Consider the following 18697-nt stretch of genomic DNA (forward strand, 5'->3'; position numbering starts at 1 on the left):
GCACGGGAAGGAGCTGAAGATGACGGGGGCGGGCACGGGAAGGAGCTGTGACGGGGCGGGCACGGGAAGGAGCTGAAGATGAGGGGGCGGGCATGGAAAGGAGCTGTGATGGGGGCGGGCACGGGAAGGAGCTGTGACGGGGTCGGGCACGGGAAGGAGCTGAAGATGACGCGGGCGGGCACGGGAAGGAGCTGAAGATGACGGGGCGGGCACGGGAAGGAGCTGTGACGGGGGCGGGCACGGGAAGGAGCTGAAGAGGACGGGGCGGGCACGGGAAGGAGCTGTGACGGGGCGGGCACGGGAAGGAGCTGAAGATGACGGGGGCAGGCCGGGAAGGAGCTGTGACGGGGCGGGCATGGGAAGGAGCTGTGACGGGGCGGTCACGGAAAGGAGCTGAAGATGACGGGGGCGGGCACGGGAAGGAGCTGTGATGGGGCGGGCACGGGAAGGAGCTGTTACGGGGGCGGGCACGGGAAGGAGCTGTGATGGGGGCGGGCACGGGAAGGAGCTGAAGATGACCCCGTACACTGTATTTCCCCAAATGTGCAGTTCTGGAGTGGAAGGGCAGTTGGACTTTCTAGTCCGATGTGGCACAGTACCTGCTGATGCGCGGGGGCCCCACGGGGTGCGGGACGGACTCAGGACGCTGGTCTGGCAGAGCCGGTCCGGCTGGGGGGCAGACGTCCTTTGGTGGCAGGCTGGCAGCTTCCCCTAGAGAGGCGGCAGCAGCACAGGGCGGCCTGTACTCGAGTACAGTGCGGCCCTTGGGTGCGGCGCGGCCTCGGGGACAGGGTGCGGGCAAGATGGTATGCTTCCAGCGTACGAGGGCGAGAGGGTACGCTTCGAGCGTAAGGCGGCAAGTTGGTACGCTTCAGCGTACGAGGCGAGCTACACCCGAGCAAGCTAGTGCGAGTCGTACCCGGCAGAGACCCACAGGCCGGTACGGCTTGCAGGATCAGCGGTGCTTGTTCTCCAACGATTGCAGGCAGATGCGAGGCGTGCGGCCCCAAGGCAAGGCGGTACGTCTCGTCAGGTTTAGCAGCAAAGGCCGGAGCAGTTGTGTACGCTCCTAGCGTATGCTACGAGGCGCACTGGGGCCGTGCAATGGTGTACGCTTCAGGCGTACGGGGGCAATTGCTGGGCTGGAAGGCGGAGTGCGAGTTGTACCCGGCCGGTCACAACACGCCGGTACAGCTTGCAGGATTACGGGCAAGGCTGGTTGTCAGTGCGCCTCCAGCGCACTCGTAGGACTTGAGGCACGTTGCGCACACGGAGTGCGGGGCGAACTTTAGCAGTAGTGCGGGGCAAACTTTCCAGGCAGGTACGAGGCGTACGGCCACACGAACAGGGCGGTACGTCTCGTAGGGGGCAATGAAGGCTGGTGCAGTTGTTGTACGCCACGGGCGTACGCCACGAACAAGACAGGGGTGCCGGGCACAAAGCGGGGAAAAGGCGCTTCACTGGCGGGGCGCGACGTCTGGGAGAGGGTTCGCTTCAGCGTACCAGGAGTCTCCGGGGGTTACGCTTCTCGGCCAGGGTTCTCCCCCCAGTGGGGATGCGGCAGGCAGTGCGGGACCCTTAAGAGGAGGGCAAAGCGGGTGAAGAGGAGGGCGAAGTGGGTGTGGGCAGCCCAGCGACACTGTGTGATGATGGCTCAAGGGCAGAGCGGGTCACACGGGGTGGCAGGCACAGGACGGCTTCACGGAGGTCAAAGGGGCACAGGACGCACTTGTAGCGGCTCCAGCGGCAGGGGGAGAGACAAGCAATCTCTTCGCGGCTTTAACACTGAAAACGGGACCAAAAAAAATGGCGTCCGCAAACATCAGAAAATTTCGGATTCGTGGGCGTGTTTTGGCCTTCTGAGTGACGGGTGACGTCACAGTCGAAAGAACGCAAAAAAAAACACGCCCCCGAATCCGAAAGAGACGGGGCTTTATTGGAGTGACGCCTGTCTCCTCCAATGGCTGGCCTCCGTTTAGGAAGCCAGCCTATGGAGGAGAGAGGCGGGTTCAAGCCCCCATACTGAAAATGACTCAAAATCATTAAATCTCCTCCCGGAGACTGCGCAAGCGCAGCCTTCGGTCCTCGACCTAAAAAGGCCTTGTCTGCACGTCAGCGCAGTAAATCCCTGGATTAAGGGTAAAAGCTGCATACACTTGTAAAACCTGTAGCAATTGCATTTCTTCCGATACACCCGAATCAGGCAGAGTACTGCCGATTTTTTAAGCAAAAAAAATGTTTCATGTTGGAATGTATGTAATAGAAACGTTTTCCAAAAGTTGAAAAGTAGGCTGGGCCATTGGAACTAAGCAATTTTGAGGCCGCCATTTCTGTTTAACTATGGAATTGTCGTATTTACCGCACAATCAATCATCTGCGGCATAATCTGGAGATTTTAACAAAAAATTTGGATTTTCACTCAAATGGATTAAATGTTACTAAAAGTGCAGCGATGTGTTGCTGCGCAGTGGAAAGTGCTTCACAAACGTCGACCGGTCATCTTTCTCTTGCTTATTTCTGTATTTGGGTGTCAAAGTGATACTAATGAGGTGAAACGTGGCACAGATAGTGTCGACATATGTAAAAATTCCAAAATAATGAGGTAATGCTAACAATAAGTTTGCTTTTTATTGCCACATATTTTAAGAAACCCTGCTGCATAATTTGGTCATTCTGTGCTGCATAATTCGAGTAGCCCTGAAACTAAGGCACAGCTGCTGTCACAGAGCACAGCTCTTAGGACTTTCATTTTCGTTTACCTGCTGAGTTACCAGGTTATGGGATTTCACCAAAAGTGCAAACTGAGTTATTTGGCAAATTAACGATACACATTGCATGTTAGAGGTTCTAAAGCATGTTTCTAAATCAAACAAACTAGTGTGATTGTGTACTCTTAGGGCAATCCAAGCATTGCTTAGAAAACGGGAGAGAGGTGGAGGAGGGGTAATACGATGAATTATAAGAATAGAGGTAAGTCAGTGAATGGCAGGTTTAGATTTACTAATGTAGATTTACTAACATAAACCGATACTAGACACTTGGCCCTTTAATCCTTGCCTGTGATGGATGAAGTTTACACCTTTGGAAGCTTCCACTGTGATGATACTGTAGGAATATAATGGTTCCTCTCCATTTGGTGGCTCCCAACAATCAAAAACCCCAGCAATGGTTAGCAATCTCCATCCTTTCCATTCTGCAACATCATCTTCCACATCGAACTGCAAATAAAATACAAAACAGCTAATCTTAGAAACAGAACACGCAGCACACACTTATCAGTTAAACGTGTGTAAAAGGAAAACAGTTCTAAAAAGCAAACTAATATTTCGCCCACTTTTGTGACTGGTTCAGATTTCTTTCCACTGTGTGCAAGAGCCTGACACTACCCACCACCAGTTCTTAATTTGTACAGATTTTTGCAGGTGGTGAACACCAGCAATCATTTTTAGGTCTGGCCTATAAGACAGCTTTAGCTGTGTCATCTAACTATTGTTTGTATAAAAAAAGTATAGTATACTTACATGTAGGGAACTTAGCTTGTAGTCTTTATCTTTTGATCAGTTATGTTGTCATTCATACTTTCCTTCCGCCCACTACAGCGTAGAAGATAAAGCAATGGTACAGCCCACTTGAGCCATTGGCTTACCATTTTGTGAGTGCCTGCATTTAGCTTGTGCACAATGTGCACACCCAGCATGAATATAGTTGACGTCAGTATCAAGGCCAATGTGCTATTTTTTTTTAATAAATATTTTATTTTGACAATCATAATCATTGATATACATTATTTCCATTTTCAGAGCGCCAGGCAGCTCCCCTCACACTGCTATCGAGCCGTCCGCTGCTGCTTGCAGTACGCAGCATCTAGTGCAGGAACTGCTTTGGTGGTAGCATTATTTTAATTTCTTTCTTTATCATTCCAAGATGTCCGAGCGCTCCTTACAAACTACCAGACAACCTTGGATTGCTAAAGAACAGTGGTTCACTGCATCTTCCAGGCTATTAGAGGTCCAGCGTTTGTCACTAAATATGCAGGTATTTATGAAATGCAAGCTCTTGATTGCTGTAACCTCTGCTCTGATGTGCTGGTACTGACACAGCTACTGACTTTAGAACTGAGGAACCCAGTTCATGTCTCAGCCTCGGCTCAATATCCTGTGATTCAGGGCATATTATTTAATCTTCCCGCTCCTGAGGAGAAAAAAACAATCTGACCTTGTGTAATGTAACTGGTGCTCATGTAAAACCTGTAATGACTTTGGGCCGAGTTCATTCTAAATAAAATAGCCAAAAAGAAAACGCTCTTCAAACCTCAGATTTGCGAGTGTCTGTAGAACCAGTTTGAAATTACATGAAGCGCTCTATGGCAAGCAGAAAATTATGTTTGCAATATTTGGCTTAAAATTAAAATACTGAGGAGAGATTTTCATTTGATAGCACGATGACCCAGTCCAGCTTTAATAACTCAAGCATATTTGGCCCTGGTGTAGAACTGCTGTAGGTGGGGGTTTCTGACGTGAATACAGGAAGCAGTCTATCCTGTTTCAAAGATCATAGAAGGTTTGCATGCATGTTCCCTTAGATCATGGATGTAGTGCCAACGTTACTTGGTTTCGGTCTGTCAAATGAGAGGTGCGGCAATAAATCAAGTTTAGGGTTTGAGGGGCTGCTTTTTATAGCTCAGACGTGACCCTTTCATTCCATTCCTCCAGGGCATGAACTGCGCAAACTCAGCTTACCCAATGCCTATATGTATAGTCTGTTTTTCGTTCCTCCTTGACATCTGTACATTGTTGGCTTCTGCTTTTTTAGGTCGAGCCTGGGCGGCGCATGTGCTGCTCTGCGACGCATGCTGTACTGAGGAATGGAATAAAAGCTCCGCCCATTTATCGCACATCTTTTCAATAGGCTCCTATTACGTTCTTTCAAAATAGTTGCTTTTCATTCGTGAATAGGCTTACTAGTCCCTCCTACCACTTGCTTGCATTTGTAACCTCCCATAACGACTGGACTTTTTACTTGTGGTCTTACACGGTCTGCTTTATCTAGTCGGTGAGCACTATTTTCTTTATTGGTAATTAATGTAAAGAGCGAACGCCAGCTTTAGCAATGGTGGCCTTTTGGGAGGTGGGGGGGGGGTATTTGCAGCACACTATGCATGCTTTCACTTAATGTGCGTTAGCTATAAATATGCCCCTCCAACTCCCTGCACATACACCGTGCGAAGCGTGCGCTGTTAATTTGCCAAAACTGTTTTTTACTAACTCAGCTCCATAAGTTTGAAATATGCTCTGTTCCTTGCCCACTCCTCCCGCTGCACAGACGGACGCATTTTTTTCTCACTATTTACATTTTTGGTTGTTTTCAAGCGCCCCATGCTGCTCTTTTACATTAATAGAGGCCACATACCTGTCTAAAGAAAGGTCTGTGGCTACTATTAAAGTGAAACCGCGGCATTGGGGCGCTTTTGCCAAAAAAGCATTTGTTTGTCAACTTGACAAACAAATGCTTTTTTTGGGTAAAAGCTCTTCATACCACACTTTCACTTTAATAGCAGCCGCTAAAAATCAACACATAAATAAAAAGCATTTACAATGCCAATAGCTCAAACTCGCGTAAATTTGAGACCTATTGCATTGCAAATGCTTGTTCTGTTCAGCGGTTAGTCCTTTATATTTTTAGCGGTGCTATTCTTAGCACTTGCAATTTTGTCTGCAGCTCGGTTCCTTCTGCTGCTGCACGACCTCTGTGAGATACGTTTATAATTTCTCACGTATGCATGGATATTTCGGACAAGATTCTAATGGCTGCTTCTGAAGGGCTTGTTTGTAGATTGTGTGGCTGCTCAGTTGCTGTATTACCGGATAGCATAAGGAGTTAATAAACCTGGGATCATCACTAAACAGGGTCACTAAGCACTAAGCAAGCAGCTGATGTCACATTCGTTTTACTCTGCTCTACTGTTAATTTTTGACCGGTCATGTGAGATGTGGTGGCAGTAAGATTTTTTTCACAAAGGCAGTAGCCATGGCGTTACTTGTTGAATGCTTACAAAGTGTCTGTATTCTAGGTCTGTGGTTCATACGTCTCAACTACTAAATTAAAAACAGACACCCTGCGTACAGTCCTCAGGAAACTATAGCAGTGCAGTCTTAATTGCCTTGTTTATACATGGTGTGTTCTCTGGCACAGACGGCTCAAACAAAGAATCACAATACTGAAAACAGTAGATAAAGAGGGATACTTGAGATACAGGTTTTATAGTACTGTACAAACACCTCACTCGGCTACAAGGGCACCCTGTCACCATTAGAAGTTAAATGTTTCATGGCAGACTTGGGGTCATTCACTTATATTTATAGTATTTTGTATTTCTGTAGCTGGTTATATGCTGAAACCTGTCAAAGTATTGGTCAGTGCTACAAAGTTGCAGCCTATAGAAGGAGTGATTGGGATGCTGTCTGAGCCACTTCTTTTCAACTTACAATATAACAATATAAATGTCATCTGCTGCATGTAGCTTCAGCGTCCAAATCAATTTCTTCCAATGCTAGCATCAGCTACCAATGCTTCCTAAATAGGACTAACTGGGTCAGCTAGCAAGTTGTACGGGCGGTTGCATTCAAACCCCCTTATCATAAAATGCCACAATGCAATTAGTAGACTTGTGGTATATAAATAAATAATACCGGATCTAGGTTTGACTGGACATAGCAATAACAGATAGCTCAATAAATAAGAGTCAAGATTCGAGGTAGTAGGAGTTTGCAGGTTTAATACAGCATAAAGGACAGGAACAGGACAACCTGCACGGGAACAGGATGGCAGCGCTGCCGGGGGCAGGATCAAGGAAAAGGATAACTTTTAATAACAATGCACAAGCATATATACTAAAATAGTTGCATTACAATACATATGATAGGCGGAGCAGTGGGTGTGGTCAATAGCAGTCGCGAAAGATAAGGGTGAAAGTGGGTGTAACAGGAGGCGTATACATGGACATGTGATGTAAACGTAACAGAATATGTCATAAATGGGGCGGAAACATGGAGGGGGCTACCTAAGGAGCCGGGACCTCTAACCTAAATGGTGCGCGCAAACTGACAATGACGTGTTACTAGGAGAAGCTGGGGGCTATGAACTCTGTGCTAGGAGCAGAGACTGAAGTCTGGAGAGTCAGGGCGATATGTACCTAAACAGTATCTAGTATCTGATGTTTAGAGAACATGTTGATATAAACTAAAAGTTATCGGGGTAAAGGCTAACAGACTCTAAGACTGGAGCATGCATTATTCTACATGTAGTGCGTGATGAAGAATATTAAATGACCATTAAATACAGTATTTCCCTTACATGGAGACGTAAAGGCTAGACAATGACGGAAACTATTGATGCGATTCAGTAGCTTAGGAATGCAGAGAAGGAGGGCTGGACTGATAACTAGAATCATAACATACTCTTGGCAGACTAGCAGGCAGAGCCAGGCCGAGCCGGGCACTGTGGGGCAGGAAGTAAGTGAAGGGTCGAGGATACAGGTGGGGGCTGTATCGCTCCTCAGCGAGGGTTCAGGAGACAGGAGCTGAATCTGGTGTCCGGGCCCTTTTGAGGCCTAGAAACGGGGACTTTTCAATGAAATAACGTGCACACTGGGAAACGTGGCAACGTAACTTTACATAGGCCTGATATTCGTAGTATTCACGAGAACTGGAAACTGGCATACTAGGGATGGACACAACTGTAATTGCGTCTTTAATCGAACATGGGGAATACATATGCATATTAATCATACACACATAACATAAGATGGGGAACACGTAGGGACACAGAACATGGCAAAATTTACTTTTCCACATTCCCTCCTTGTCACTACGTTTCCATCAGGAAACATCAATATTCATGATACCATCTATCATTTCATACAGTATCATTTGCTCGTCTCGAATTTTCTTGGAACGGGATTTAGGACGGGACTTGGGACTAGGAATACAAGAGGTAGCACAAATGCCACAAATCGCAGGGCCACATTGTATACAGAGGCAGCAACTGAATATGATCGCTACTGCAATACCTAGAAAGGACAATACTTTCCATCCCCAGGCGGAAATTATATTCCAGAACCAACCGGACCATGTCCAGGTGCCTGGATCTTGGTGTAACATATGGGCAATTTTATGGAGTCTGGTTATAGCTGAATAAACAGACGGCGCGTTATTAGGAATGAAAATGCAGCAACTAGATCCGATGACTCTACATGCCCCGCCCCTATCGGCCAGTATGACGTCAAGGACGAGACGATTCTGGAGCACGACAATTCTCATAAAGGATTGCTCTTCGGTCAAGTTACCTAGAGCAGAGGTAGTCTCAATCACTACTGCTTCAAGGGTTCTGGTTAATCTACGTATCAGTTTACTATTCACAACAGTACCTAAATAAGGAAAGACACCTTTATTGATATCTATGTATTGTTCTAGAGCAGTTTCAGTATAATCGACAATTGGGAGGTCTCTCTTGTGTCTGATATGTACTAGGTGGGAATTCCTATGGTAGTCAGGTGGGGCTAGAAAAACTGGTGGCAGTAGGAAGGCAATGTAACAGGTTCCCTCCCAATCGAGGGGCAGACGAACATATGCGGTCTGACCACAAACAAAATAAGAATGACGTGAAGCTTTGAAAATAGATTTCCCACTGTCACTATACTTGACAATAGTAGTACAATCACTATGTCCTACATGTACGGAACCATTCTTTCGGACACATAATTCACCTTTGACTGGTAATACTGACATAGCAGGTAAGTCTGGAGTAGTATCAGACTGAACATTCAGGACCATGAAATTCGAAGAATAATTACCTAAATTATAAACTTCATTTTCTAGATCTAACCCTGTTCTGTGGGGAAGACCTTGCTTGTCTGGAAAACATGTACTGTTAAGAAAAGACATATCTGTTGAGGATGACGTTAACGTGGACCATGCTCCACACGAACCATTATGTGAAAATGGATAAGGAAAGAGTGGCAGAACTCCCTTCGGTGTCTGGAAAGGGGGGAGTCGACCACACACCCAACAATTAGTGGCATTGCTGGTCTGGTGTGAATAATGTAACATGCGGATAAAGGAATTATTACGCATAGCAAGACGATAAGATAGTTCATGAGGAGGCAGATCACTAAACGTGTGCTCTACTGTAGCAATAGAAGACTTATTTACATGAGAAACTGGAAAACACAAATAAAATGCATAACCTGTGCAGGTAAACATAAGGCTGAAAAACAATATGAAACTTAGAAAAACGATACATCGGATTGAGTTTTGACTAACTCTCTCACTATGGGGGTCTATTTTATACATGTCAGAAACCGGTCTAACCGTTTCACCTAGGGGAGGACTTAGACAATCAAACTGGCTGACTTATTTTACTAGACCTTAATTTTAGCTTGTACTCCTGTTGCGGAGTTTTCTCTAACAGGGAGGGTTTAGTATCATTGTCTTTTGCGGGACAGTCCTTGAGAATAGTACTTTGGCAGTCTTTCAAATCCTCGGAAATGTTCTTTGAAACAGTCTTTAGTCCGTAAAATCTTTTCACATGAGACAGGTGGACCCAGCCCTTCCTGCCTTCCAGCTTGACGGCAGTACGGGTGGCCAGGAGGACCTGCTTGGGCTCCTTCCAGCGGGGCTCCAGCGGACTTGAACGATCAAAATTCCGGACAAGAACCATGCATCCGGGAACGATTTCATGCGGTGCCACCTCGGTATTGTCTGGAAATGCGGCGGCAACCTGTGAACGACAAGAGTGTAGGGCAGACATCAAGGAAGCTAGGTAATCTGTCAGCATATTACTTGAAACATCGGTAATACTTCGGGGTCTAGGTGTACCCCACATATTAGGGGGGCGGCCGAATACGACCTCATACGGGGACAGACCTGATCTGGAATGTGCGACCATGCGCATATAAAACAAAGCGACTGGCAGAGCTACTAGCCAGTCCACACCTTTCTCTTTACATATTTTAGCAATGCGGATTTTCAGGGTCTGATTATGTCTCTCTACGAGACCGGCTGCTTCAGGATGGCGTACACAATGGAACTTCCACTGGTACCCTAACAAAAGGGAGACATGTTTCATGAGTTCAGATGAGAATGGCTGGCCGTTGTCAGAATATACGACTCTAGGGAGTCCGTAGCGGGGGAAGAATTCACGAACCAACTGCTTGGCAGTGGTCGCGGCTGTGTAATCTGGGACTGGATATGCTTCTGTCCACCTGGACAAAGCGCATACAACTACAAGGACATACTTGAAACCTCGACATCGCTCCATCTGAATATAATCCATGTGGAGGACTTCAAAAGGGTGGTCAGGAGGCTGGAATCCACCTTGTTCCACCGGGACACTTTTACCTGGATTAAACTGGCAACATATCATACAGGTACGGACTTTCTGCTTGGCTGCAGCTCGTAAATGCTTGTTGAACCAAATGTTCTGGATACTATCTAACATAGCTTTTTCTCCTAAATGTGCTGGACTATGTGCGGTATTGATAATGACTTGAACCATAGAGTCGGGGAGAAACCATGTGGCTCTACCCTTCGTTACCCATCCCTGATCTGTCTGGACCCCTCCTTGTTCGAACCATTTCTTGATTTCATCGGGAGTAGCATGTAACTGGATATCTATGACATCTTGAGTAGGGTCCTTAACTGTCATGCATGTAGTCGGATCTGGAGTAGGTGTCTGTGTCGGATTAACTGGAATGTCTGGAGTCTGTGCTGTAAACTTGGCTGTGCGATCTGCTAGATCATTACCTTGGGAAATAATGTCAGTAACTTTCGTATGTGCTTTGCATTTCATGATAGCAATAGATGTCGGTAAATGTATGGCATCTAACAGAGCTTGAATAAGGAGACCATGCTGAATCTTGGTTCCATGAGAAGTCATGAAACCTCTCTCCTGCCAGAGCACTCCAAAGTCGTGGACGACTCCGAATGCGTAACGTGAATCTGTGTAAACATTGACTTTCAGGTTCTTAGCATGTATGCAGGCTTGGGTCAGAGCAACTAGCTCTGCTGCTTGAGCAGACAGGGTGTCAATACGGTGTGTTTCTATAACTTCAGTGTCAGTAGTCACTGCATACGCGGCTACTAGTTCTCCTGTACTTGTTCTCATACATGAACCATCCACATAAAGTGTCAGGTCGGGATCTGGTAATGGGATATCTGTCAGATCTTGTCTTGGCTTTGTCATAATATTAACTACTTCCACACAGTCGTGTGTGGCAGGATTCGAATTAACTGACGGTAACAGTGTAGCAGGATTTAGAACGTTGCAGCGTCTGATTTCTATGTGTGGCTGGAACAGTGTCAGTTCATAACCTGTTAAACGTGCAATTGTCAAGTGCTGAGTCTGGGTTCGGTTTAAAAGAACTTCCACGGAGTGTGGAACTTGTACTGTCAAGGAATGTCCTAATACTATGGAATCACTTTGTCTGATAGCTAGAGCTGTGGCTGCAACTGACTTAAGGCACGCAGGCAGAGCCTGGGCTACAGGATCTAGTGTGCTCGAAAAATAAGCACAGGGCTTGTATTGTCCTGCTTGATCTTGTGTGAGAACAGATAATGCTGTACCTTCGCGTTCTGTGACGAAAAGTGTAAAAGGCTTACTGTAGTTCGGTGTAGCTAGAACTGGAGCTTGACATAAAGCTTTCTTTAACTCATTGAAACTAAGTGTATGTTCAGATGACCAAGGGAGGACAGTCGATACGGCTGCCTCCTGTGTCGTTAACTGTATCAGTGGCTTGGCTAGAAATGCATACTGAGGAATCCATTGTCTGCAATAAGAAGTAAGGCCGATAAAAGCACGTACCTCCTTCTGTGTCTTGGGCTGAGGAAGACTCGCTATTAACTGGATACGGTCTGGTGTCAACTGCCTACCCCACTTGGACAGCAAGTGGCCTAAGTAGATCACTTGCTGGACACAGAATTGAAGCTTCGAAGGGGACACCTTGTGCCCCATCTCGGCAAGGAAATACAAGACTGTAAGTGATGCTCGCTCGCAAGCACGTTCAGAACGGGCTGTGATCAGTAGATCATCGACATACTGGAGCAGGGCAGTGTCAGTTGGCATGTGAATATTGTCTAGTTGTCTCTTAAGTGCTTGACTGTAAATACTAGGACTTTCCGTGAAACCTTGAGGAGCTCGTGTGAATTTATAGCTTCTTCCATTTAAACAAAATCCGAAAAGAAACTGGCTGTCTGGATGAATGGGGACACTGAAAAACGCGTTCTTGAGGTCTATGACTGTAAAAAATGAGGCTTCGGAATCAATGGCTGTCAATAGGGAAGAGATATCTGGGACAACTGGGTACTGGGGAATAATACATTTATTGAGTTCTCGTAGGTCAATCACTAATCGATATACTGGGGGTGCATTTGGATCAGTACGTTTCATGACTGGAATGATCGGAGAATTACATACATTGGAGTCAGTTTCTACAACTACTCCTTGAGCCATGAGCTCGTCAATAATTTTGGATAAGGCTGCTACAGCCTCAGGTGGCAATCTGTACTGTCTGATTCGTGGTAACACTACACCTGGCTTGAGAGTCACACGATGGGGTGTGATTTGCATATAACCTACATCAGTTGGACCTTGCGCCCATAGATGCTGCGGAACATTAGACAATCTCGGATCAAAATCTCGTAATACATAGTGACCCTTGAAGTCACGTAGAAACAGGCGTATTCCCTCTGGGGAGCAGCAAATAACTGCACCTAATTCTTTCAGTGTTTTAATACCTAACAGATTTTCTGGACATGACTTCGTAAGTAACAGATCAGTAGTTCGGGACAATGGACCTACTTCTAGAGTAACTGGCTTAGATATCTCGTTTACAATAGGCTTTCCTGAAAATCCAAGGGAAACATTTCTAGAGCCTGAGAGCGGAGCCCCTGGAACTTCGGCGTGACTGATGGTGGTCCTACTTGCCCCTGTATCAATCAGAAACTTTCTGTCTTTCCCTAGTACTTGACTATGAACATAGGGACCTTCTTGATCTACAGGAATCTCGATGAGAGGCAAGCCTACCTCCCTCTCTAGGCTGTTTCATGAATATGGCTGATACTCTGGATACTCAGACTGTGCATACTGGTACATCTGCTGTGTAACATGCTGTGTTGCAGCAATAGGCTGCGGTGCTGGAACTGTCTGTTGTGCATTCTGTGGCTGAGAAGTCTGTGAAACTTGTTCTTGTCTAGGCGGACGTGGTCTTTCTTTAGTCTTACCGGTAGCTATGTTGTGTTTCAGAACTGCACACTCGTTTATGAAATGACCTGGCTGTTTACAATAATTGCATGTCCCTTTAACGGGAACTGTAGGATGACTGGCTTGATTCGGACCCCTCTTCTGACTGTCTTGAGGAACAGATTGTGCAACTAGTACTTTCATTTTCGTGTCTTTCATACGTTTTCTTTCGTGTTCTTGCTCTTCTCTGATTCTATTCTGGTGGTACTGAAGCATCTGTAACATCTGGGACGGGGTACTAGCTTGCCATGTACTTTCGACTTTCAAAACTCGATTCTTAACTTGTGGACTTGAATTCTCGACTAATTTAGTAACAAAAAGATGAGGGTATGACTCACTACTTATCTTGAGGCCACTGTTTATAATAAAGCATTTCTCAAATCTAGAATAAAAATCACTAGTGTCTTCGTCTTGTTTCTGTTTACAGGCTGAGATTGCATCCCAGTCTTCCTTTTTAGTGGCTAACAATCTGGGCAAAACTTGTATTAACAGTTCAGGTAATTCTTTACATTTCTCTCCAAGACCGGTACCTGGTACTCGTATCTTATCTTCAGCTTCTAGAACTGCCCAATCGATCTTTTTCTCTCCCACCTCCCATTCTTTTTCCTTGAGTTTTTCATATATGCCTGCGGGCAACAGAACTTTTAACATTTTAATTATATCTGGATACGTGTATTCTCCCATACGGAGCATGTCTTTTAATTCTCGGTGGAACCCTGCTGGATCTTTGTCATGACAGGGAATTAATTTCTTCATCTCTAAGAGTTCCATCTTTGTAATCGGAGTGTAAACAAACACTCGTTGCATTTCACCATCTGCTGTCCTGACTGGGTGTACTTCTCGTAGCGGGTTCTGTCTATCTATGTAAAATGGTTTACTTTCTGGAGGTGAGACATGAACAAAATGCGGGTTCAGGAACGTTCTATATTTGTGACGCTGTTCTAGAATGACACTAATTAAATCGGTACCTAGACCTTTCCATCTATACTGGAGTAACTCGTTCAGGACATCATGTAACGGACCTGGATCAGAATGTTGACCCTCATACAGAGTAATGAGGTGTTGGATCATATACATACCCACCAGTCGTTGCTCGGCTGGGGGCAATTTCAGAAACATTTGTGCCACTATTTCGTCTGGAAAAGTGGTAGAATCAATAATCCATCGGACTGCTGATCGGGCTAGTTCTTGTTCATGCATAGTACTTAACTTACTATAACCGATTCGTGATTTCAGAATGTGATCGGTAGCTTGAAATACTTGTTCTAGAGAACCTTGTTCTGGTGCTGGGTGATGAACAGTTTTCTTGCGTTCTAGGCGTAAATGTCGGTCTGGAAATCTAGATTTTCCTACATACGCTATTCTGGCGGGATTCTCGTCCTCTACCTCTTCAGTAGAAGAGTCATTCTCTTTCTCGCTTACTTGTGCTGCTTTACGTTGTTCGTGTAACTTTATTATTTCCTTACGAATTCTCTTGTACATACTCTCTATACTACTGATAGTTCTGTGCTTACCCTCGGCTATATTATCACTCCACCTTGTCAGGATTTTCATTTCGGCCGGATCTTTGGTCGGATAATCTTGTTCCCTTATTAAACAATTAATCAGAAACTTTAATAACATGAGCTGGATCTCAGCTTTCCTTTGAGACATGGCTTCGCCAATACTTTCTGGATCATCCCCTGTACGGATGAAACGATATATTCTGTCTAGATCTTCTTTCATATTCGGTAGGGTGTCCAAGTACCCGGTCACCCGTCTTACACGGATGGAATATATAACCGTACTATCATCACCTGCAAGTGGATCATAGCGGCATTCAGTAAGAGCTCGTCGGATATCTGCAACGGACTTATATTTGGGCGTACGCTGTAACGCACTTTCATGTAACTCGACTAACGTTACTCGTTGGTGTGGTGGCGGGGTACCAGGAGGACCTCCTCCTGCGGCCCCTATACTGGAATCGTCGACTGATACTCTTCGTGCTGGCAGAGTGGGAAATTGTAGTGTAGGCTGGACCGGGGGTACCGTGGCAGGTACTCCGGTGTCTGGAGGAGCAGGATTTACATTATTTACAGGAGCTGGCGGAACAGGATTTGCATATTCTGGAACCGTGTCGTCCAAATAGGACGAGATAAAAATATCAGCTGCGGTCGGTTTGTGACGTAGCTTGATCGGAACTAATGGTGGCGGAAAATTACTGGATGCCTCCTGGGTTGCTTTTGGCAAGCCCTCGGCAAGAAGAGGATACATACCCTTAATGAGGGCATTCCTCTGTCTGTCGGACTGTTCGGTTCTGACTCGTTCACCTATCTCGATTAATTCCCTTTCTTGGGCTCGTTCTAAGGATTCTCTACTTAATTCTGACTTTCTGATTTCTTTTTCGGTTCTTTTATGAGATTCTTTGCGCCATAACTCGATGGCATCTTTCTGTGACTGTCTGGCTTTCTTTTTCCATAATGCTTCTTCTACTCGCATGATGCACTCGGCATCCCATGTGCCTGATACAGGCCATCTATACTTTTCTTCTAACTCTTTGGTATACTCTACCCATAAATCTAGATATAATATGGCACTTATGCCATGCTTCTGATACATAAAGTGACCTGGACTGTCCCTAGGCGGGACAGGAACTGCTGCTTCTAACAGACCTTTTCTAGTTCTTAACTGACGTAGTCTGGAAAATAACGGCATGACTGAACTGTAATCTAGACACAATTACAATACACAATGAACACGATAATTACACCACTCTCATACCACGACATTAAAATACATGAAGAACATTTAAAATAACAGGTCTGACAAAATACTAACTGGAATACGGAAAACAGAATACATGGATTTTCTCGAGAACAGGACTGACTGGAACAGAAACTAGATGCACTGCTAAAACAGTACGAAACTTACCGGTCTCATAAAGAGACACGTCAGGACCCGCATCCACCGAAGTGGGCACTTCGTTTTGGGATCTGTGTACCACCAAACCCCACGGACCAGAGACAATTAGATTGACCCTGTCTAGATACTACCCCAGCAACGGTACTCACCGGGCAGCAAGAACGGAAGGCCTCGGACTGGACTGGACTGCTTCGACGCCGGACGGACGAACTTCGGACTTCAGTTACGGGTGGGCCTCCGGATACCTCGGACCTTGGACTCTCGGCTTGGGCTCTGGTCGGGACTCGCCGCGTTCCTCCACCGCCTCGTCTGGATGCTGGACCGCCACCTCCGTCTCCTCCGTGGGCCTGAGGGATACTTGAAGCAGAAATATCTGCACGTGCACGGTATGGTTCCGTCACGGCTGCAGAGGGTCAGGGGGCCGGCGTGGCTTCACCGGCGCGTGGGGAAAGGTCAAGTCCCTGTTCGGGCGCCATTATGTGGTATATAAATAAATAATACCGGATCTAGGTTTGACTGGACATAGCAATAACAGATAGCTCAATAAATAAGAGTCAAGATTCGAGGTAGTAGGAGTTTGCAGGTTTAATACAGCATAAAGGACAGGAACAGGACAACCTGCACGGGAACAGGATGGCAGCGCTGCCGGGGGCAGGATCAAGGAAAAGGATAACTTTTAATAACAATGCACAAGCATATATACTAAAATAGTTGCATTACAATACATATGATAGGCGGAGCAGTGGGTGTGGTCAATAGCAGTCACGAAAGATAAGGGTGAAAGTGGGTGTAACAGGAGGCGTATACATGGACATGTGATGTAAACGTAACAGAATATGTCATAAATGGGGCGGAAACATGGAGGGGGCTACCTAAGGAGCCGGGACCTCTAACCTAAATGGTGCGCGCAAACTGACAATGACGTGTTACTAGGAGAAGCTGGGGGCTATGAACTCTGTGCTAGGAGTAGAGACTGAAGTCTGGAGAGTCAGGGCGACATGTACCTAAACAGTATCTAGTATCTGATGTTTAGAGAACATGTTGATATAAACTAAAAGTTATCGGGGTAAAGGCTAACAGACTCTAAGACTGGAGCATGCATTATTCTACATGTAGTGCGTGATGAAGAATATTAAATGACCATTAAATACAGTATTTCCCTTACATGGAGACGTAAAGGCTAGACAATGACGGAAACTATTGATGCGATTCAGTAGCTTAGGAATGCAGAGAAGGAGGGCTGGACTGATAACTAGAATCATAACATACTCTTGGCAGACTAGCAGGCAGAGCCAGGCCGAGCCGGGCACTGTGGGGCAGGAAGTAAGTGAAGGGTCGAGGATACAGGTGGGGGCTGTATCGCTCCTCAGCGAGGGTTCAGGAGACAGGAGCTGAATCTGGTGTCCGGGCCCTTTTGAGGCCTAGAAACGGGGACTTTTCAATGAAATAACGTGCACACTGGGAAACGTGGCAACGTAACTTTACATAGGCCTGATATTCGTAGTATTCACGAGAACTGGAAACTGGCATACTAGGGATGGACACAACTGTAATTGCGTCTTTAATCGAACATGGGGAATACATATGCATATTAATCATACACACATAACATAAGATGGGGAACACGTAGGGACACAGAACATGGCAAAATTTACTTTTCCACAGACTGACACCCTTCCATCTAGCAGGTTGATATAGAATTACAAGATGTGTGATTAGTTGGAGATTCTTGAGAGCTAGACAGATTATTTAACAACTCTGTAGAAGGAAAGGCATCAAATTTTAAATATGAAGAGCATTATTTCAGGCAGAGATACCATGTTCCAAATAATGCAAGTACTTAACTTTATTGTATTGAATTCTAAGGTTTATTAAACTGGCTTCAAATGTCTGGCAGTGCTAACAATGTGAGTGTTAATACAACTGTGCATGTGATGAAAGCTTGTGTAATTTCACTTCAAAGTCATTTAGCCTTGCACTCAGTGGTGAAAGAGGGGCGTTAACCCTGGCAGTGTGATAAGGTTCAACTTGCAAATCTGTCATCTGCTTATTTCATTTATTTGTGGGGATTTACCTAGACATGTTTCCTGCGCTGCTTGTTCTTCTGAGCAAGCAAGTGTAAAGTACCTGAAAGGGAAATTGTCTATAGTGTAACCATCCATTTTACCACACAGAATCATCCTCAATGACATAAATGTTAGCTATTTCATGCATGAACCTTTAAACTTTACTATTAGTAGATAATGTAACCCAACACAACTAAATGATAGTCTACAAGTGGTAAGAAATAGCTGGCGCTCAGGCACGGATACCCTAATGAGTGAGTTTTTGACGTTTAAAAGCAGTTGTACTAGAAGTGGGAGCAACATATATGGTGTAAGGGTGTCCCCAAAATTCACCAGTCAAAGCTGATATTGAAGGAGATCTCTTGGCATTCATCAGTGGACCCTTTTATTCTGGTTTGGCCTAGATAAAGCTTTATGCCAGACTAAGGTTTTTC

General features: G+C 45.6%; 1 protein-coding gene across 3 annotated transcripts in view; it reads right to left on the reverse strand.

The window, feature by feature from the left end:
• The window catches only part of HMCES (5-hydroxymethylcytosine binding, ES cell specific), a 64694-nt gene that overhangs the window by 16276 nt on the left and 29721 nt on the right, over positions 1-18697 (reverse strand). For all 3 annotated transcript variants that reach the window (XM_078661772.1, XM_078661773.1, XM_078661774.1), the window contains exon 5: positions 3058-3218. In XM_078661772.1, the coding sequence (XP_078517898.1) occupies positions 3058-3218 (161 nt within the window). The remainder of the gene's footprint in view (positions 1-3057; positions 3219-18697) is intronic.

The sequence above is a fragment of the Lissotriton helveticus genome, chromosome 9 (assembly GCF_964261635.1).
Source record: "Lissotriton helveticus chromosome 9, aLisHel1.1, whole genome shotgun sequence".
In the NCBI taxonomy this organism is placed as follows: domain Eukaryota; kingdom Metazoa; phylum Chordata; class Amphibia; order Caudata; family Salamandridae; genus Lissotriton; species Lissotriton helveticus.